The sequence below is a fragment of the Melanostigma gelatinosum genome (genome assembly GCF_949748355.1).
Source record: "Melanostigma gelatinosum genome assembly, chromosome: 24".
In the NCBI taxonomy this organism is placed as follows: Eukaryota; Metazoa; Chordata; class Actinopteri; order Perciformes; family Zoarcidae; genus Melanostigma; species Melanostigma gelatinosum.
Window position 1 is genome coordinate 3,316,447 of NC_136657.1, and position 17,688 is coordinate 3,334,134.

At 43.4% G+C, this 17,688-nt stretch overlaps 2 protein-coding genes and 2 long non-coding RNA genes across 5 annotated transcripts in view; 2 read left to right on the forward strand and 2 right to left on the reverse strand.

Annotated features, from left to right (window-relative positions):
* The first annotated feature begins 173 nt into the window (after positions 1-173).
* LOC306797369 (protein jagunal homolog 1-B) lies at positions 174-2,103 on the forward strand. The gene is made up of 4 exons (XM_079296706.1): positions 174-279; positions 557-654; positions 849-921; positions 1,028-2,103. Exons 2-4 carry the CDS (start codon positions 566-568, stop codon positions 1,415-1,417), a joined length of 552 nt encoding a protein of 183 aa, XP_079152832.1. The 5' UTR covers positions 174-279; positions 557-565; the 3' UTR covers positions 1,418-2,103.
* A 1,605-nt stretch (positions 2,104-3,708) lies between these two features.
* On the forward strand, positions 3,709-5,655 carry LOC306797236. The gene is made up of 6 exons (XR_013773107.1): positions 3,709-3,844; positions 4,629-4,686; positions 4,770-4,851; positions 5,086-5,145; positions 5,268-5,364; positions 5,581-5,655. It is a non-coding gene; the product is annotated as an uncharacterized lncRNA (long non-coding RNA).
* A 3,862-nt stretch (positions 5,656-9,517) lies between these two features.
* LOC306797395 lies at positions 9,518-11,465 on the reverse strand. The gene is made up of 6 exons (XR_013773127.1): positions 11,338-11,465; positions 10,496-10,553; positions 10,331-10,412; positions 10,043-10,102; positions 9,824-9,920; positions 9,518-9,609 (listed from the first exon to the last, which is right to left on the reverse strand). It is a non-coding gene; the product is annotated as an uncharacterized lncRNA (long non-coding RNA).
* Positions 11,466-12,997: 1,532 nt separating this feature from the next.
* The window catches only part of caskb (calcium/calmodulin-dependent serine protein kinase b), a 28,909-nt gene continuing 24,218 nt past the window's right edge, over positions 12,998-17,688 (reverse strand). For both annotated transcript variants that reach the window (XM_079296165.1, XM_079296164.1), the window contains 6 exons: positions 17,538-17,653; positions 16,296-16,376; positions 15,995-16,075; positions 15,606-15,808; positions 15,379-15,462; positions 12,998-14,860 (listed from right to left, as the gene is read on the reverse strand). In XM_079296165.1, the coding sequence (XP_079152291.1) occupies positions 14,684-14,860; positions 15,379-15,462; positions 15,606-15,808; positions 15,995-16,075; positions 16,296-16,376; positions 17,538-17,653 (742 nt within the window). In that variant the 3' untranslated portion in view covers positions 12,998-14,683. The remainder of the gene's footprint in view (positions 14,861-15,378; positions 15,463-15,605; positions 15,809-15,994; positions 16,076-16,295; positions 16,377-17,537; positions 17,654-17,688) is intronic.

The following is a 17,688-nucleotide window of genomic DNA, read 5'->3' on the forward strand; positions in this document are numbered from 1 at the left end:
TACATGAGATTTGATATTTTAAATCTTCCAAATCCACATTGAAAGTAGCCTAAATAAGTCTTTAATTGGCTAAATTGCTGGTTTTGCAAGCCAATCCATTTGCTGCTCGTACGAGAAGTAACGAGAACTTGCGAGAGAACGCGAGAGTGAGTCTGGCCAATCAGAGTTTGAACGTCACACTTCCGGTCTGTGCATGGATCTACTCAGCTAGCTGGTCTCCCTGTTTCATCCAGCGTATTTATGGTTTAATGCTCTTTATGAACAACGGCAAAATAACAAGTAAGTGCTGTGATTACTCTTGCATATATTTCCACGAACGTTATGTGACAGTTCGGCAACTATGTCCAAATGTATCTCAAGCTACCTTGCTAACACTCGCATCTGGATGACCTGCTAACAGCTGGCTAGCATTAGCTTGTCTGCTCAGCTGCAGCTAACGTTCTTCATACCTGTAGAATTGGCCCACCAACATCTTTTTGAATTTATTCAACCACTTCATCCTATATATACATATATAACGTTAGCTAGCAACAAACTTGTTGTGTTTTGCCTCCAGATATCCACTATGGCTTCTCGAGCAGGACCGAGAGCAGCAGGTACAGATGGCAGTGACTTCCAGCACCGGGAGAAGGTTGCCTCACACTACCAGATGAGGTAGGATCTGTTACCATTAAAAAACATCAGATCCATGCACCCCAAATCTCTCTCAATGACTTCCTCTGTTGAGTGAAATTCAACTGATATAATTTGATCCTGAGGTTTTATCATCAATGCAATGCGGAGTTCAGTAAACTCTTAAATCTGTGTGTTTTGTGTGTGACCGTGCCCATCTGTCTCATTTGACACAGCGTTGCTCTGAAGTCTGAAGTCCGTAAACTCAACATTGTCCATGTGCTGATCTGGGTGCTGATGGCCGCTCAGGTAATGGCCAACCGTTTCTCTGACTTGACAGTTGTACCCGTTTATAACGTAGTATAAGTTAGTTGTAACTGCTAGTTGTGACTCTGTTTTGTCAATCTTTCCTCAGGTGATAGTGAGCCAGCTCAGCCTGGTGTCGCACAAGGTTGTGGCCTCTCCATACCAGTGGGAGTACCCTTACCTCCTGAGCATGATTCCCACAGTCTTCAGCTTCTTGGCGTTGCCCCGCAACAACATCAGCTACTTGGTCATCTCCATGATCAGCTCCGGGCTCTTCTGCGTGGCCCCGCTGATCTACGGCAGCATGGAGATGTTCCCCGTGGCGCATCAGCTGTATCGGCACGGCAAATCCTACCGCTTCATCTTCGGCTTCTCTGCCGTGACGGTCATGTACCTGGTGATCGTCATCGCTGTGCAGGTGCACGGCTGGCAGATCTACTACAGCAAGAAGCTGCTGGACCAGTGGTTCACCAGCACGCAGGAGAAGAAGAAGAAATGAGTTGACATGCTCAGCGCTTTTTTTGGAAAGCAGCGACTGAACTGGTGGATCAAGCCAGACAAGACAAGAGACTCTCAAAAGTATTGTCTTTTTCTATATTTATATTTGACAGCGATAACATCATTGTTCAAAGTATTCCCTGGACTGCTTGCGACTGCTGCCATCACTCTGTACATTAATCCTGCATCATTCAAAATATGAAACTGTAAATGTTTTCTGTTTGTACCTTACATTAGATACTGACAGTGTAAACAGAGCAGGGGTAACTGGAAGATGTTTTGGAAACAAACCCAAAAATAAATTTAAATATTAAACTGGATATTTTGCACTTTAAGTTGCCCAAGCTAGATCTCAGAATAAGGTTTCACTAAGTCTTTATTATCTGTGCCAATATTCCACCTTGTCATCTTTTTGTTTCATTTAGCAACACAGCTTTCTCAGCATATTGTGTGTGTGTGTGGTAAAAACAAACCTTGCAGGGCAACACGTGTATGAGGGAATTAAAATGTCCCAACTGACGAAGCACATGAGGTTTTTGAATGGCTTATAGATCTAGATGACTGTTTTCCAGGTCATCTGCTGTTTGAAATAAAAGTAGAAACTTAAAATGAGATGAGATAAACCTTTAATACCGTACATTTGGAAATTCTGTACATTGATCATTTGAAACATTTCGAATAAAACAAACTTCTTTAAAAATATATATTGTTAAAGAAAAAAATCGAATTTAAGTTCAGCTTTTCACTGAAAATACCAATTTTTTTGTTTAAAGTTGCCCAAAAAATTTCAGTACAGTATCTATTTCACTTATTTTGAGTGAAATATATTATGAACACCAAATTCTTTTTGAAAAAAACAAGAGCTAAACTGTTAATGTATTTCCAAATACAACGATATGAAGCCTAACATTTCTACCCACGATGGAAAACCTACATTTATATCCTGCAATAACCGATTTGCAGCTCCTTCAGTTTTGTTGTTCGTGTTTCAAATGTGTGGAGGAAACAGACTGGACCTTCCTGAAACACAGTTGGGGTTTCATCCTTTCACCTCATGTTGTCACGCATCACTAGTGTCAGCACTTTCACTCAAAAATCACTGCACCTCACAAGGAGCGAACTCATGACCTCAGGTCTTCTGAGCAGTCTGCTAACTGACTGAGCTATTTGGTCACACCGCCTTCACTCAGCTCTGAAACACAGAAAACCTCTGGAACAAAACTAACATTCAAGCTCCTTTACAACAACGAGAGATTGTTCTGCACATTTACAAATAAAACATCAGATCACATTATGAATCGTCTTCAGCTCTGGTGTCTCTGATCGGTCGTGGAAACAGACCGGACCTTCCTGGACCAGAGATGGATTTGAACCCTTCTCCTCAGGGCGCCACACGTCACTCGCTGTCAGCTGCTGATCTCGGTGAGCTGTCCCTGAAGCACCAGGCCCGCACATCTGTTCTGGGATTTGTTCTCCACACTGCTGCTGTGTTATCTTCTGACAATCACATTCCCAGTCCGCGAGTCGAGAACCGAGCAACATGTGAAAAACGGAATCCAACCCGCTTGACCACCTATGACGCTTTTCAACATGTTATACAATGACATTTATGAGACTTTTTTCGAAATTAACTCCACTTTTTACATTTTTTACAGAAATGTAAAGAAACACAAGGTTTGATAAGATACAACATTATATGCAGTTAATAAGAATTATTTAATAAATAATTTAGAATAAATATTTAAACATAATTATTTAGATATTAATATTGGATGTTTACAACATACGATACTGTTTACTATACTAAGTTTACTAAACTTAGTACAGGTTAGGGTTCAAAACGTCATAGATAGTCAAGCGGTTTGGATTCCTGGTTTTTCATACGGCCGGTTCTCGACTGGAAATTAATGTCGAAAAATGTCTCATGAAAGTCATCGTATAACATGTTGAAAAGCGTCATAAAATGAATTAGAATAGAAAACCCCTTACTGTATAATTGTCCTGTAACAGTAATAGATTACTCAGTATTACTTTGAGTCATACAAGTATGTTTCTTGTGACAGATAATTTACCTAAAAAAGGTATTTTATAATCAAGCACGTGGTATTTTTAGTTGCTGTAGGCCTAAATGATAATTCAATCTGACATTTAATCGATAGAAAGAGAATAATTGTGATAATGTACTAATGTATTAAATACATTTGGGGTATTGTGTTGGGAATATATCACTATTTGACATGAGGCTCTACTTCGCTCTCACCGGTGAACTCTGACCCGATGACGCATGCGCACACGAGTGACAACAACTTGAGTGGATCCTCACACGGGAGAAGTTCTCGAGTCCTCCTGAACCTGCTCCACAGAGACTTATGGAGGATGAAGTGAAACAGGAGAGGAAGGAAAACAACATGGATAACTGGAGTTCATTGTGAGTTATTCTGTCATTATTGGGTTATTTAGTCAGAGGCTGAACGGACACAAACAAACACGGACAGGTAGCTTCATTTGTAGCTAGCCTAAAGCTAACCTATGCTAACGTCTCTACAGTTGGTACTTTGCCTGTTTGGGGTGAATAAATGAATGACGCAGCGGTCAAATTCACCTGAATCATACGAGACGTAAACAAGAGATTATTAAACATGGCGTTTTATATCGATTTTATTCAGTTTTCCTACTGTTATTGTCAAAGGAAATCAACGCCACCTGTGATGCAATGAAGTTAGCGCACATGCGCTTGAACTACATCCGGATGTGATGATCCTGTCTAGTCGGTTTCCGGTTTTGTTTTGAAAGTTAATTTATGAGTGAAATAAAAAAAGACTGACGATACATCATCAGTTTTTCCTGAGTGATGAAGCTGCTTGTTACATCAATTACACATTGTATTGTTTGACTATCATATTTATTGATACTGAGTGATACATGTGCCCACTGATCACAGAAGAAGTTGGAAACAACTTTGGTGATTTTGTAGTTAAAAGTCAAGCTCAAAGAACAGCCAAGTCCACTTTCCAGTAAGATCTTCTACGACATATTTCTTGACTTCATTTGATTCGAATTATTTAAAATAGTTAACGACAAAATGAACTGAAAGATAATTTATCAGTGCAAATATCCACTCTTTATTTCCTACAACAAGGTCTGTTTGAATGTTTGTGACATGGTTCAACTTGAAATGAATGAAGGACTTTATTTATTCTGTTTCATCGTAGACGCTTCCAGGAGGTCTGGTGTTGACTCGGTCTGTGGGAACTCTGGAGGAGTCTTCAGGTTTGTCCAAATCCTGCATTTCTCTGTCATTTTATCCATGAATGTGTTGCTTTTCAGTGCTTTTATTTGTCTCACACTTTTAGATGTTTGGCCTCAATGACATCTGGGAAGAAGACGTGATGAAGAGCAACTGAGAGAACATCGTCTCTGTGTTACAGCTCTGAGGTAGGGTATTTATTTTCTCATTACCAGCTGCATTGTGTTGAATGTTGAATATTGACGGCATAAGAAATATTTTAAATGTAGTGGCCTCTTTAGCTTCATGAACTTGTTGATATGATCTGTAATGGACGTGGACGTTCAGTGTGAATATCATTATCTCTGATGTCTCCTCAGAATAACTGAAGATGATATTACAGCACATTTAAGGAGCTCATTTTCTTCTTTGTTGGTTCTCAGAGAAAAGACAAAAGGCGGTGGGGGAGGAGCAGCAGACAGGATGGAGACAAAGTGTTCAAGGTGAGAGACGGGCCCCAAAAACACCACCCTTCTTCCACATCTGGAAACTGCAAATGACATGATACTTGTATGTGAATGGTTGTGTGTCTGTAATGTGTTTTGTTTGCATCTCTGTCCTTCAGAAAACGCCAGCGGAGCAGCTGGAGAAGCTCAGGGAGGCTCATGAGAAGCAGCTCAGCCGTCCGAGATCTCAGACAGAGGAAGCTGGACCAAGTCAAAGTAAGGGAACACCAGTGAATCAAAATGTTGTCTTAATACTGTGATTATTGTTTCAGCAAGTAAAGTATGCCATAAACATATCAGTATAGTTTGTCATGAAAATTTACGAATACAATTTGCACTCATGATAACGTTGTTGTATTTATTGTTGCAGTAATAATAATACATGTATGTGATGCATTCTCTAACGTTGTCCTTCTCTTCTTCTCTCCTCAGATGAGTGCAGACTTTCCAGACCAGACCAGACCAGAGGACGACGGGGTTTCTTCTCTTCACCGCACAGCAGCAGAAGAAGACGTGTGTCTTCTTCTGCTGCTGTGCGGTTACTCTGAGATCTAAAATAGAGAGTGGGGGGTGGAACAAATTTTCAAAATTTGCTGTGCAGCTAAATTTTTTAATAAAAACATTTACATAACCCTCGCCGGTCATTTCTCTCAAAACCCAGGAGGAGACGGACGTCTCGACTCCCGGGTAGTGGACATAGATGTCTTCACATAGGTGGGGAGCGAACCCGGGTCAGCGCGATCCAAACCGGGAACCTTGTAAACGCACCATCATGTCACTCACGCTTTGAACTCTTCTCTCGCTACATTTGACTTCTTCCTTTGGCTGTCGGACCTCAAAAGTTACTGCACCACATAAGGATTGAACCCACAACCTCCTGTCTTCTAAGCATTCGTCTATCACCTGGAGCTATCTGATCTGATGCTCATGTCTGGTTCATTGCATCTTTGTCTCCTCTGTTTTGACTGGTTGACCTTAAGATGTAACGCATTACTGAAGGTACAAACTCATAACCTCCAGTCACTCATAACCCAGCCTCACGTATGTCAAGTCGTACATCTTCATACAATATTTAACTTCCTCATCTTGGGTGTTGGACCTTAAAATTCACCGCACCACGGGATGGAGCCCACAACCTCCAGACTCCTGATCGGTCCTCTATCACCCTGAGCCATCGGATCTGACACGCTGAGCTGCTGCAGCGTCACACATCCTCCTGCAAAAATAAACCATCACTCTTCTCTGTGAAGCTCCTTCAGTTTTGTTGTTAGTGTTTCAAATGTGTGGAGGAAACAGACTGGACCTTCCTGAAACACAGTTGGGGTTTCATCCTTTCACCTCATGTTGTCACGCATCACTAGTGTCAGCACTTTCACTCAAAAATCACTGCACCTCACAAGGAGCGAACTCATGACCTCAGGTCTTCTGAGCAGTCTGCTAACTGACTGAGCTATTTGGTCACACCGCCTTCACTCAGCTCTGAAACACAGAAAACCTCTGGAACAAAACTAACATTCAAGCTCCTTTACAACAACGAGAGATTGTTCTGCACATTTACAAATAAAACATCAGATCACATTATGAATCGTCTTCAGCTCTGGTGTCTCTGATCGGTCGTGGAAGCAGACCGGACCTTCCTGGACCAGAGATGGATTTGAACCCTTCTCCTCAGGGCGCCACACGTCACTCGCTGTCAGCTGCTGATCTCGGTGAGCTGTCCCTGAAGCACCAGGCCCGCACATCTGTTCTGGGATTTGTTCTCCACACTGCTGCTGTGTTATCTTCTGACAATCACATTCCCAGCCCGCGAGTCGAGAACCGAGCAACATGTAAAAAACGGAATCCAACCCGCTTGACCACCTATGACGCTTTTCGACATTAATTCCCAGCCCGCGAGTCGAGAACCAAGCAACATGTGAAAAACGGAATCCAACCCGCTTGACCACCTATGACGCTTTTCGACATTAATTCCCAGCCCGCGAGTCGAGAACCAAGCAACATGTGAAAAACGGAATCCAACCCGCTTGACCACCTATGACGCTTTTCGACATTAATTCCCAGCCCGCGAGTCGAGAACCAAGCAACATGTGAAAAACGGAATCCAACCCGCTTGATCACCTATGACGCTTTTCAACATGTTATACGATGACTTTTATGAGACTTTTTTCGACATTAATTCCCAGCCCGCCAGTCGAGAACCGGCCGCATGAAAAACCAGGAATCCAACCCGCTTGACCATCTATGACGTTTTGAACCCTAACCCTAACCTGTACTAAGTACACAATGTAAAACATGCAACAATGTAAAGAAACACAAGGTTTGATAAGATGCAACATTATATACACAGTTAGTAAGAATTATTTAATAAATAATTTAGAATAAATATTTTAATATAATTATTTAGATATTAATATTGGATGTTTACGACATATTACACTGTAAGTTCAGTAAACTTACTATAGTGTACTTAGTACAGGTTAGGGTTAGGGTTTAGGTTACGATGACTTTTATGAGACTTTTCAACATTCACAATTTCATAACAATTTCCATGCCGCGAGTCGAGAACCGGCCGCTATCTATGACGTTTGAACCCTAACCTAAACCCTAACCCTAACCTGTAACCTAATGTCGAAAAAAGTCTCATAAAAGTCATCGTATAACATGTTGAAAAGCGTCATAGGTGGTCAAGCGGGTTGGATTCCGTTTTTCACATGTTGCTCGGTTCTCGACTCGCGGGCTGGGAATTAATGTCGAAAAGCGTCATAGGTGGTCAAGCGGGTTGGATTCCGTTTTTTACATGTTGCTCGGTTCTCGACTCGCGGGCTGGGAATTAATGCCGAAAAGCGTCATAGGTGGTCAAGCGGGTTGGATTCCGTTTTTCACATGTTGCTCGGTTCTCGACTCGCGGGCTGGGAATTAATGTCGAAAAGCGTCATAGGTGGTCAAGCGGGTTGGATTTCGTTTTTCACATGTTGCTTGGTTCTCGACTCGCGGGCTGGGAATTAATGTCGAAAAGCGTCATAGGTGGTCAAGCGGGTTGGATTTCGTTTTTCACATGTTGCTCGGTTCTCGACTCGCGGGCTGGGAATGTGATTGTCAGAAGATAACACAGCAGCAGTGTGGAGAACAAATCCCAGAAGAGCTGTGCGGGCCTGGTGCTTCAGGGACAGCTCACCGAGATCAGCAGCTGACAGCGAGTGACGTGTGGCGCCCTGAGGAGAAGGGTTCAAATCCATCTCTGGTCCAGGAAGGTCCGGTCTGCTTCCACGACCGATCAGAGACACCAGAGCTGAAGACGATTCATAATGTGATCTGATGTTTTATTTGTAAATGTGCAGAACAATCTCTCGTTGTTGTAAAGGAGCTTGAATGTTAGTTTTGTTCCAGAGGTTTTCTGTGTTTCAGAGCTGAGTGAAGGCGGTGTGACCAAATAGCTCAGTCAGTTAGCAGACTGCTCAGAAGACCTGAGGTCATGAGTTCGCTCCTTGTGAGGTGCAGTGATTTTTGAGTGAAAGTGCTGACACTAGTGATGCGTGACAACATGAGGTGAAAGGATGAAACCCCAACTGTGTTTCAGGAAGGTCCAGTCTGTTTCCTCCACACATTTGAAACACTAACAACAAAACTGAAGGAGCTTCACAGAGAAGAGTGATGGTTTATTTTGCAGGAGGATGTGTGACGCTGCAGCAGCTCAGCGTGTCAGATCCGATGGCTCAGGGTGATAGAGGACCGATCAGGAGTCTGGAGGTTGTGGGCTCCATCCCGTGGTGCGGTGAATTTTAAGGTCCAACACCCAAGATGAGGAAGTTAAATATTGTATGAAGATGTACGACTTGACATACGTGAGGCTGGGTTATGAGTGACTGGAGGTTATGAGTTTGTACCTTCAGTAATGCGTTACATCTTAAGGTCAACCAGTCAAAACAGAGGAGACAAAGATGCAATGAGCCAGATATGAGCATCAGATCAGATAGCTTGTGGTGATAGACGACAGCTTAGAAGACAGGAGGTTGTGGGTTCAATCCTTATGTGGTGCAGTAACTTTTGAGGTCCAACAGCCAAAGGAAGAAGTCAAATGTAGCGAGAGAAGAGTTCAAAGCGTGAGTGACATGATGGTGCGTGTACACGGTTCCCGGTTTGGATCGCGCAGACCCGGGTTCGCTCCCCACCTATGTGAAGACATCAATGTCCACTACCCGGGAGTCGAGACGTCCGTCTCCTCCTGGGTTTTCAGAGAAATGACCGGCAAGGGTTATGTAAATGTTTTTATTAAAAAATTTAGCTGCACAGCAAATTTTGAAAATTTGTTCCACCCCCCACTCTCTATTTTAGATCTCAGAGTAACCGCACAGCAGCAGAAGAAGACCCACGTCTTCTTCTGCTGCTGTGCGGTGAAGAGAAGAAACCCCGTCGTCCTCTGGTCTGGTCTGGTCTGGTCTGGTCTGGAAAGTCTGCACTCATCTGAGGAGAAGAAGAGAAGGACAACGTTAGAGAATGCATCACATACATGTATTATTATTACTGCAACAATAAATACAACAACATTTTCATGAGTGCAAACTATATTAGTACATTTTCATGACAAACTATACTGATATGTTTATGGCATACTTTACTTGCTGAAACAATAATCACAGTATTAAGACAACATTTTGATTCACTGGTGTTCCCTTACTTTGACTTGGTCCAGCTTCCTCTGTCTGAGATCTCGGACAGCTGAGCTGCTTCTCATGAGCCTCCCTGAGCTTCTCCAGCTGCTCCGCTGGCGTTTTCTGAAGGACAGAGATGCAAACAAAACACATTACAGACACACAACCAGTCACATACAAGTATCATGTCATTTGCAGTTTCCAGATGTGGAAGAAGGGTGGTGTTTTTGGGGCCCGTCTCTCACCTTGAACACTTTGTCTCCATCCTGTCTGCTGCTCCTCCCCCACCGCCTTTTGTCTTTTCTCTGAGAACCAACAAAGAAGAAAATGAGCTCCTTAAATGTGCTGTAATATCATCTTCAGTTATTCTGAGGAGACATCAGAGATAATGATATTCACACTGAACGTCCATTACAGATCATATCAACAAGTTCATGAAGCTAAAGAGGCCACTACATTTAAAATATTTCTTATGCCGTCAATATTCAACATTCAACACAATGCAGCTGGTAATGAGAAAATAAATACCCTACCTCAGAGCTGTAACACAGAGACGATGTTCTCTCAGTTGCTCTTCATCACGTCTTCTTCCCAGATGTCATTGAGGCCAAACATCTAAAAGTGTGAGACAAATAAAAGCACTGAAAAGCAACACATTCATGGATAAAATGACAGAGAAATGCAGGATTTGGACAAACCTGAAGACTCCTCCAGAGTTCCCACAGACCGAGTCAACAGCAGACCTCCTGGAAGCGTCTACGATGAAACAGAATAAATAAAGTCCTTCATTCATTTCAAGTTGAACCATGTCACAAACATTCAAACAGACCTTGTTGTAGGAAATAAAGAGTGGATATTTGCACTGATAAATTATCTTTCAGTTCATTTTGTCGTTAACTATTTTAAATAATTCGAATCAAATTAAGTCAAGAAATATGTCGTAGAAGATCTTACTGGAAAGTGGACGTGGCTGTTCTTTGAGCTTGACTTTTAACTACAAAATCACCAAAGTTGTTTCCAACTTCTTCTGTGATCAGTGGGCACATGTATCACTCAGTATCAATAAATATGATAGTCAAACAATACAATGTGTCATTTATGTAACAAGCAGCTTCATCACTCAGGAAAAAATGATGATGTATCGTCAGTCTTTTTTTATTTCACTCATAAATTAACTTTCAAAACAAAACCGGAAACCGACTAGACAGGATCATCACATCCGGATGTAGTTCAAGCGCATGTGCGCTAACTTCATTGCATCACAGGTGGCGTTGATTTCCTTTGACAATAACAGTAGGAAAACTGTATAAAATCGATATAAAACGCCATGTTTAATAATCTCTTGTTTACGTCTCGCATGATTCAGGTGAATTTGACCGCTGCGTCATTCATTTATTCACCCCAAACAGGCAAAGTACCAACTGTAGAGACGTTAGCATAGGTTAGCTTTAGGCTAGCTACAAATGAAGCTACCTGTCCGTGTTTGTTTGTGTCCGTTCAGCCTCTGACTAAATAACCCAATAATGACAGAATAACTCACAATGAACTCCAGTTATCCATGTTGTTTTCCTTCCTCTCCTGGTTCACTTCATCCTCCATAAGTCTCTGTGGAGCAGGTTCAGGAGGACTCGAGAACTTCTCCCGTGTGAGGATCCACTCAAGTTGTTGTCACTCGTGTGCGCATGCGTCATCGGGTCAGAGTTCACCGGTGAGAGCGAAGTAGAGCCTCATGTCAAATAGTGATATATTCCCAACACAATACCCCAAATGTATTTAATACATTAGTACATCATCACAATTATTCTCTTTCTATCGATTAAATGTCAGATTGAATTATCATTTAGGCCTACAGCAACTAAAAATACCACGTGCTTGATTATAAAATACCTTTTTTAGGTAAATTATCTGTCACAAGAAACATACTTGTATGACTCAAAGTAATACCAAGTAATCTATTACTGTTACAGGACAATTATACAGTAAGGGGTTTTCTATTCTAATTCATTTTATGACGCTTTTCAACATGTTATACGATGACTTTCATGAGACATTTTTCGACATTAATTTCCAGTCGAGAACCGGCCGTATGAAAAACCAGGAATCCAAACCGCTTGACTATCTATGACGTTTTGAACCCTAACCTGTACTAAGTTCAGTAAACTTAGTATAGTAAACAGTATCATATGTTGTAAACATCCAATATTAATATCTAAATAATTATGTTTAAATATTTATTCTAAATTATTTATTAAATAATTCTTATTAACTGCATATAATGTTGTATCTTATCAAACCTTGTGTTTCTTTACATTCCTGTAAAAAATGTAAAAAGTGGAGTTAATTTCGAAAAAAGTCTCATAAAAGTCATGGTATAACATGTTGAAAAGCGTCATAGGTGGTCAAGCGGGTTGGATTTCGTTTTTCACATGTTGCTCGGTTCTCGACTCGCGGGCTGGGAATGTGATTGTCAGAAGATAACACAGCAGCAGTGTGGAGAACAAATCCCAGAACAGATGTGCGGGCCTGGTGCTTCAGGGACAGCTCACCGAGATCAGCAGCTGACAGTGAGTGACGCGCGGCGCCCTGAGGAGAAGGGTTCAAATCCATCTCTGGTCCAGGAAGGTCCGGTCTGCTTCCACGACCGATCAGAGACACCAGAGCTGAAGATGATAACTCGCAGGACACATGCACAGTTACTGTAGACCAGGGGTCTCAAACTCATTTTCACTCCGGGCCACATCAGCATCATGGTAGCCCACAAAGGGCTTGTTGTAAATGTAACATATTGTTAAACTTTTTTTTTGCTGTCGGATTCGGGGGCCACATAAAATGAGGTGGCGGGCCGGGAGTTTGAGACCCCTACTGTAGAGACAATTCATTTTTGTTCGAGTTCTAACACAAGCTGTCGACAGTGAGCCTGGGTCTGTGGAAATGCATGCGCTGCATAAGAGATTGTCGCTGTTGATATTGAATGTAGAATAGACTTCCATCGCTGTGTCTGTGGGAGCGTCGCTCATTCAAATCGGATCATTGAGAAATCCAAAAGACAAATCTTCACTTACAAGAGCAATGAGACAATATTCCTAAATGTTGCTTGACGAGTTGTCAGGTGTGCTGGACTGAATTCAATCCCGTTGGGACTTCCTAACACGACAGAATAATTGACGACAGGCAACAGAAGGAAGACCAGGCGGTTTACTTTAAACACGTAAAAGGAAATATATTTTTTTTGAAAAATGAAATAACAAAAAAAAGAACATTTCATACAGAAGAGCTGCTTTTGTCATTTGCAGAGGTAATTTACACAGGACTCGAAATGAAAACACTTTACTCGAAGTGGCGCAACAGCAACCACACCACACAGTGGAAAAGAATGACTTAAAAAAAAAAAAAAAAACATTTCATCTTTTGTCTAAGACCCTTCACCTGATGTGCTTACTTACCGAGATACTGCAGGCGGGGCAGTGTCGTCTCACTTCCGGTAAAGCATGAAGAGGCTGTCACATACTGAGCTTCTTTTAAGGGTTAATATACACTGGCTCTTGGTTATTCACTCGCATGACGTACGCACCATTGAAACATTTACACACAAAATGTAGTTATTTTTCTCTCCCTCAAAACAAGGATACTCCTTTATATTTTTAAAGACAACAGTTAACAGTTCCAAAATGGTGGCTGTAGGATTGGATTCATCCCACCTACACGAGGCCCCCCCCTCCTTTCCACAGATATTCCTATCAACATTTTCATTTTAACAAGCATGGCTCACTATTTGAGTGTGGGCAGAGAAGAACATGGTGGTCGTGGTGGTGTGCCGGGCAGACACCAGGGGTGTGCATAGGTGTTACCGACTTCTTCCCCGAGGCTCTGATGAGGCAGTTCATTGTTTTCCTCCTTCTCGTTAAGTTTGTTTTCCTCGTTCAGTTCAGGTGCCAGAGTTTGTGGTTGATGGAAGCGCTTTTTGACAGCGCCGATCGTGCCCCGAGGACGATATTCCAGGTCCGTCCACCACTGATTGGCATGTCATGTCCGCAGGGGAGAAGGGGTGAAGATGAAATATAAACCGTGAGGTGGGACGAGGTGCAGAACACGTCTTCTTCATTGTCCATTTTGTGCAAACTGAGGCGTAAAAACAAGGGCCGTCGGAGGCTCGGAGGGGAAGCATGGTGCAATAGGCTAACACACGGAGAGAGGCAGCGTAGAGGGATGCAGTGTGCTCCTTCGACAAACTGACAGGCACAGAGGGCCAGTGAAAGAAATAAAAGGAGGGGGGGGGGGGGGAACTGCAAAGTTTCCTGTGCTTTCTGCTTCACTCACACTTGCATTCGGAGCTGAGGGAGTTACTTGTCGCCACTATAGCAGCTTCTAATGTGCTTTAAAGGTTCGGCGTGCATGTCACAGGGGCCGAGGAGACGAAGGGGTGTTGGAGGGGAGGACACAAGATTACCACAGGAAGTGCCTTAAAAAGGTCAACGCGCACACACAGGCACCCACCTAAGACTGCTTTGTGGTCATGCTCGCTATTGCCTCGCCAATATTACCGCCCGTACGTCGATTACAAAAGAAAAGTACAAAATATCTACCACACTGCCCCTCCACTCCTTCAGCTAGGACAGAACCAGATTCACTTCGTTTTTTAATCATTTTTATATATATATATATGTATATATGTACACAACAATATGCCTTTGAGGCTGCTGAGAAAAAGGGGGCGGGGGCAGGATGAAGTCTCTGTGGTGAGTCACTGGTTTCTTCATTTCCCTCTTTTTCAACAACAGTTTATCTACAGAAATGTGTGATTCTGATGAGACGTGAGAAGTTTAGCATCCGCGTTGGATCGGAGATGGATCGTCCAGAGCGATGAGCGGATTGCCGTCGAGTGTGTGTCAGTAGACCCAGGAGACGGGGACCCACTGAGAGGTGGTGGACACCAGGTCTACGGCCTCCTCCAGGTGTCGGATGGTGTCGTCGATCTCGTTGTTGACGATGGTCTGGTCAAAGTAGTGGGCGTAGGTCCCCTGCAGCATCTCGGATTCCTGTTGGAGCCGCTGAAGGGAGTCATCCTGAGGGAGCGATGGAGAAAGTTGAAATCACAACATTGATCAGAGAACAATTCGTCATCCACGACACAGGGGGGGTAGGGTTGGTCCCTAATAATGAAGCTGCACGACAGAGGATTATTAGAGGAAATCAAGAGGACTACAAGTTGGCACGGATAAAGGACGACTAGAGCTACACAAACAGAGGCCTGATGCGCCTTTCTACAACAGCCAGACGAGCTGAACTCGCAGCACTGAACCAGTACTCACGGGCAGCTTCTTGCACCACTTTGGAATCTTGAGTGCAAATGAAAATAGGCACGGCAAAGAAAAATGAAGACACGCTTAAAGCATACAGGGCACGTGCAGTGCAAGGAGAGAGGGATGACAGGAAGGCAAATTAAGGCGGTTTATACACGGCGCAAGTTTGGAAGCGGTTCGGTTAAATCAGTTGGACTGAATGAGAGCGAGAGAGTTTGTGCAAATGAAGTGAACTTGAACAACCAGCGCGAGTGGGAGAGGAAGTGAGAAAGTATTTGTACCTCGGTCATGCCTGGGGTGACAGTGGGAGCTGCGATGAAGACAACATAGGGAGCAAAATCCGCCGTCCTGAGGATCTTTAGTGCCTGATGAGAGAGCGAGAGAGAGACGCACTTTTATTTTGTCGTTCTTCCAAACAAACTGCCCTACGTACTGAAGAAACGTGAGATTTTTTGATAATGCGATGGCACTGATCAGCTGGTGGTGTAGGCAGGAGCTCCTTTGTTACCTGTGGTTCCACATCCAGGATGGAGACCATGCCCTGCACATGGATCTGCCGGATCGTCTCCAGCCTGGTTCCGTACATGGCGTCCTCGTGGCTGCCGTACTCCAGGTAGTCGTTGTTGCTGATGTCCTGCATCATCTGGTCGTGGGACACAAAGTAGTAGTTCTTTCCGTTCTCCTCGTCCTTCTTCGGAGGCCGAGTCGTGTCTGAGCAGAGAAGGAGCAGACGAAGACACCGAGCCGATGCGTTTCTGGCTTTGTTGCAAAAGGCTGAACAAGCAAATACATGACACTCTGGCTTCACGGTCGCATCCACAGCCGACACTTAAAATCAGACGAGACTGTAGTCAAGACTAGCTTGTGTAGTCGCTATGCAAGTGTGTCTGTCCTTACGGGGGATGGGGTAGGCGAAGCGGTCAGGATGTTTGGTGATAAGCGTGTTCTTGATGTGCCTCCGTCCAACTCCATGTGCACCTGAATGACGGGATACAGCAGAAACAAGTCAACAAAAGGCTGGTCAATCCGTAAATAGAATATTCTACACTAGGACTAGTCTATGGCTCTTTATTGCATACTTTCTGATGACTTTCTAAATCGCATGCTGCATCGTGACTTTCGTAAAGACAAACTCTATAATCTATAATTAAGTGTCTCTCTCTCTCTCTGCCCTACACAAATTAAATCGTTAACTCACCAAGCAAGACCAGCGTTCTCCTTTTGAATGACGGCACTCTGACCACTTCCTCGTACGTCACCAGATCTAGTTGGTCGAACACTGCAGAACAGAGGAGGAACGTTAGCGCGGCATCGGCTGTAAAGGGGCCGACATGGTGGTTACATAAAGAATAATGTATGAAGCAAGTGGCTAATATACAGGCACACACCAGTTTATTAGGTACACCAGTCTAATACAGCAGCCCTGCAATAGATCCGACTTCATGAAGGCTATAGTGTTGATTTAATGTTATTTTAGAGCCGTGTTTCCATTTATTGATATGAATAGGGTGGACTAAATGTTAGAAAGACCTCTCAGTAGAACAGAATGCTCTTCTGTATCTGTTCTAACAGTAGAATGAATCAACACCTCTCTTGAAACAGTTTAAACAAAGGCTCACTTGCAGGGCTGTGTCAGACTGCATTCGTTTTAACAGGATGTACCTCACAAACTGGCAACTGTGCATACTCGACAATAGTGTGAATGCAAACATCTAACGGCGAATCATAGGGGACACAAGCAATGCTAATAAGATTAACATTAATTCCGATGGTTTGTAGCCGTGGCTTGAATCAAACGTGGAACAAGACGGCGAAATAAAAACAAGACGCCGTGAGAAAGCTTTAAAACTTGATTATTTCTAACAAGAAAATAAATACATAACCAAGCCGAGCAATTCTAAGCTGACTGGCATTGCGTCATCTTTGCGAACAACAAAGCAGCCGTCATTCATAAGAGGAGGACGAGGTACACAAGCAGAGAGAGGAGGCAGAGAAACACAGAGGCTGGACGCCAGCTGTCTGCAGTTACTTACATGCAGCCGTGTCATTGGGTAAGAGACGGCATGAAATATGGACAAAGGGTGGGAGCGGAAGGGTTAATAAAAAGACACCATCGAAGAAGACAAATTGAACAAAAAGAAAACACCGCAACAGAACTCGTCAAAAGTGGTTAATTGCAACGCTGTTAGTAACTGAAAGAGGCAACGTCTAGGCAGCAGTGGGAGAGGTCCGTCAGAGGGGGGACGCTACAGACGTGCAGCGGTGACACAAACAGTCATTTACCTTCTACAGCAGTGAAACGCTCAAGTGTACATGTTGCATAAACGCCACAACGAGCACTTCTTCTTCTTGCACCGTCTCAGCTCTAACATGGAATGCCTGTCGTGCGTTAGCTTCGCGCCGTCGCACTATTTGCCCGCTACGGTGCGCGTTGGCTTACCTGCATTGTGCTTGGCCAGGTACTTGTCTTTGTACTGTTTCTTCTTCTTGCCAAACCAGGTGCAACTGGCCTGCTGCTCCTGTTTGGTCTTCTCCATCGCTATACACGCCACGCGCCTGAAAACAGCACTTGTACTGTGAAATAGACATGT

What these genes read in the sequence shown, in the direction of transcription:
- LOC306797369 (XM_079296706.1), top strand. Translation starts at nt 566, where the DNA reads ATGGCTTCTCGAGCAGGACCGAGAGCAGCAGGTACAGATGGCAGTGAC. An exon ending in GCCTCACACTACCAGATGAG is followed by an intron (nt 655 to 848) that starts GTAGGATCTGTT and finishes CATTTGACACAG; the next exon opens with CGTTGCTCTGAAGTCTGAAG. An exon ending in GGGTGCTGATGGCCGCTCAG is followed by an intron (nt 922 to 1,027) that starts GTAATGGCCAAC and finishes ATCTTTCCTCAG; the next exon opens with GTGATAGTGAGCCAGCTCAG.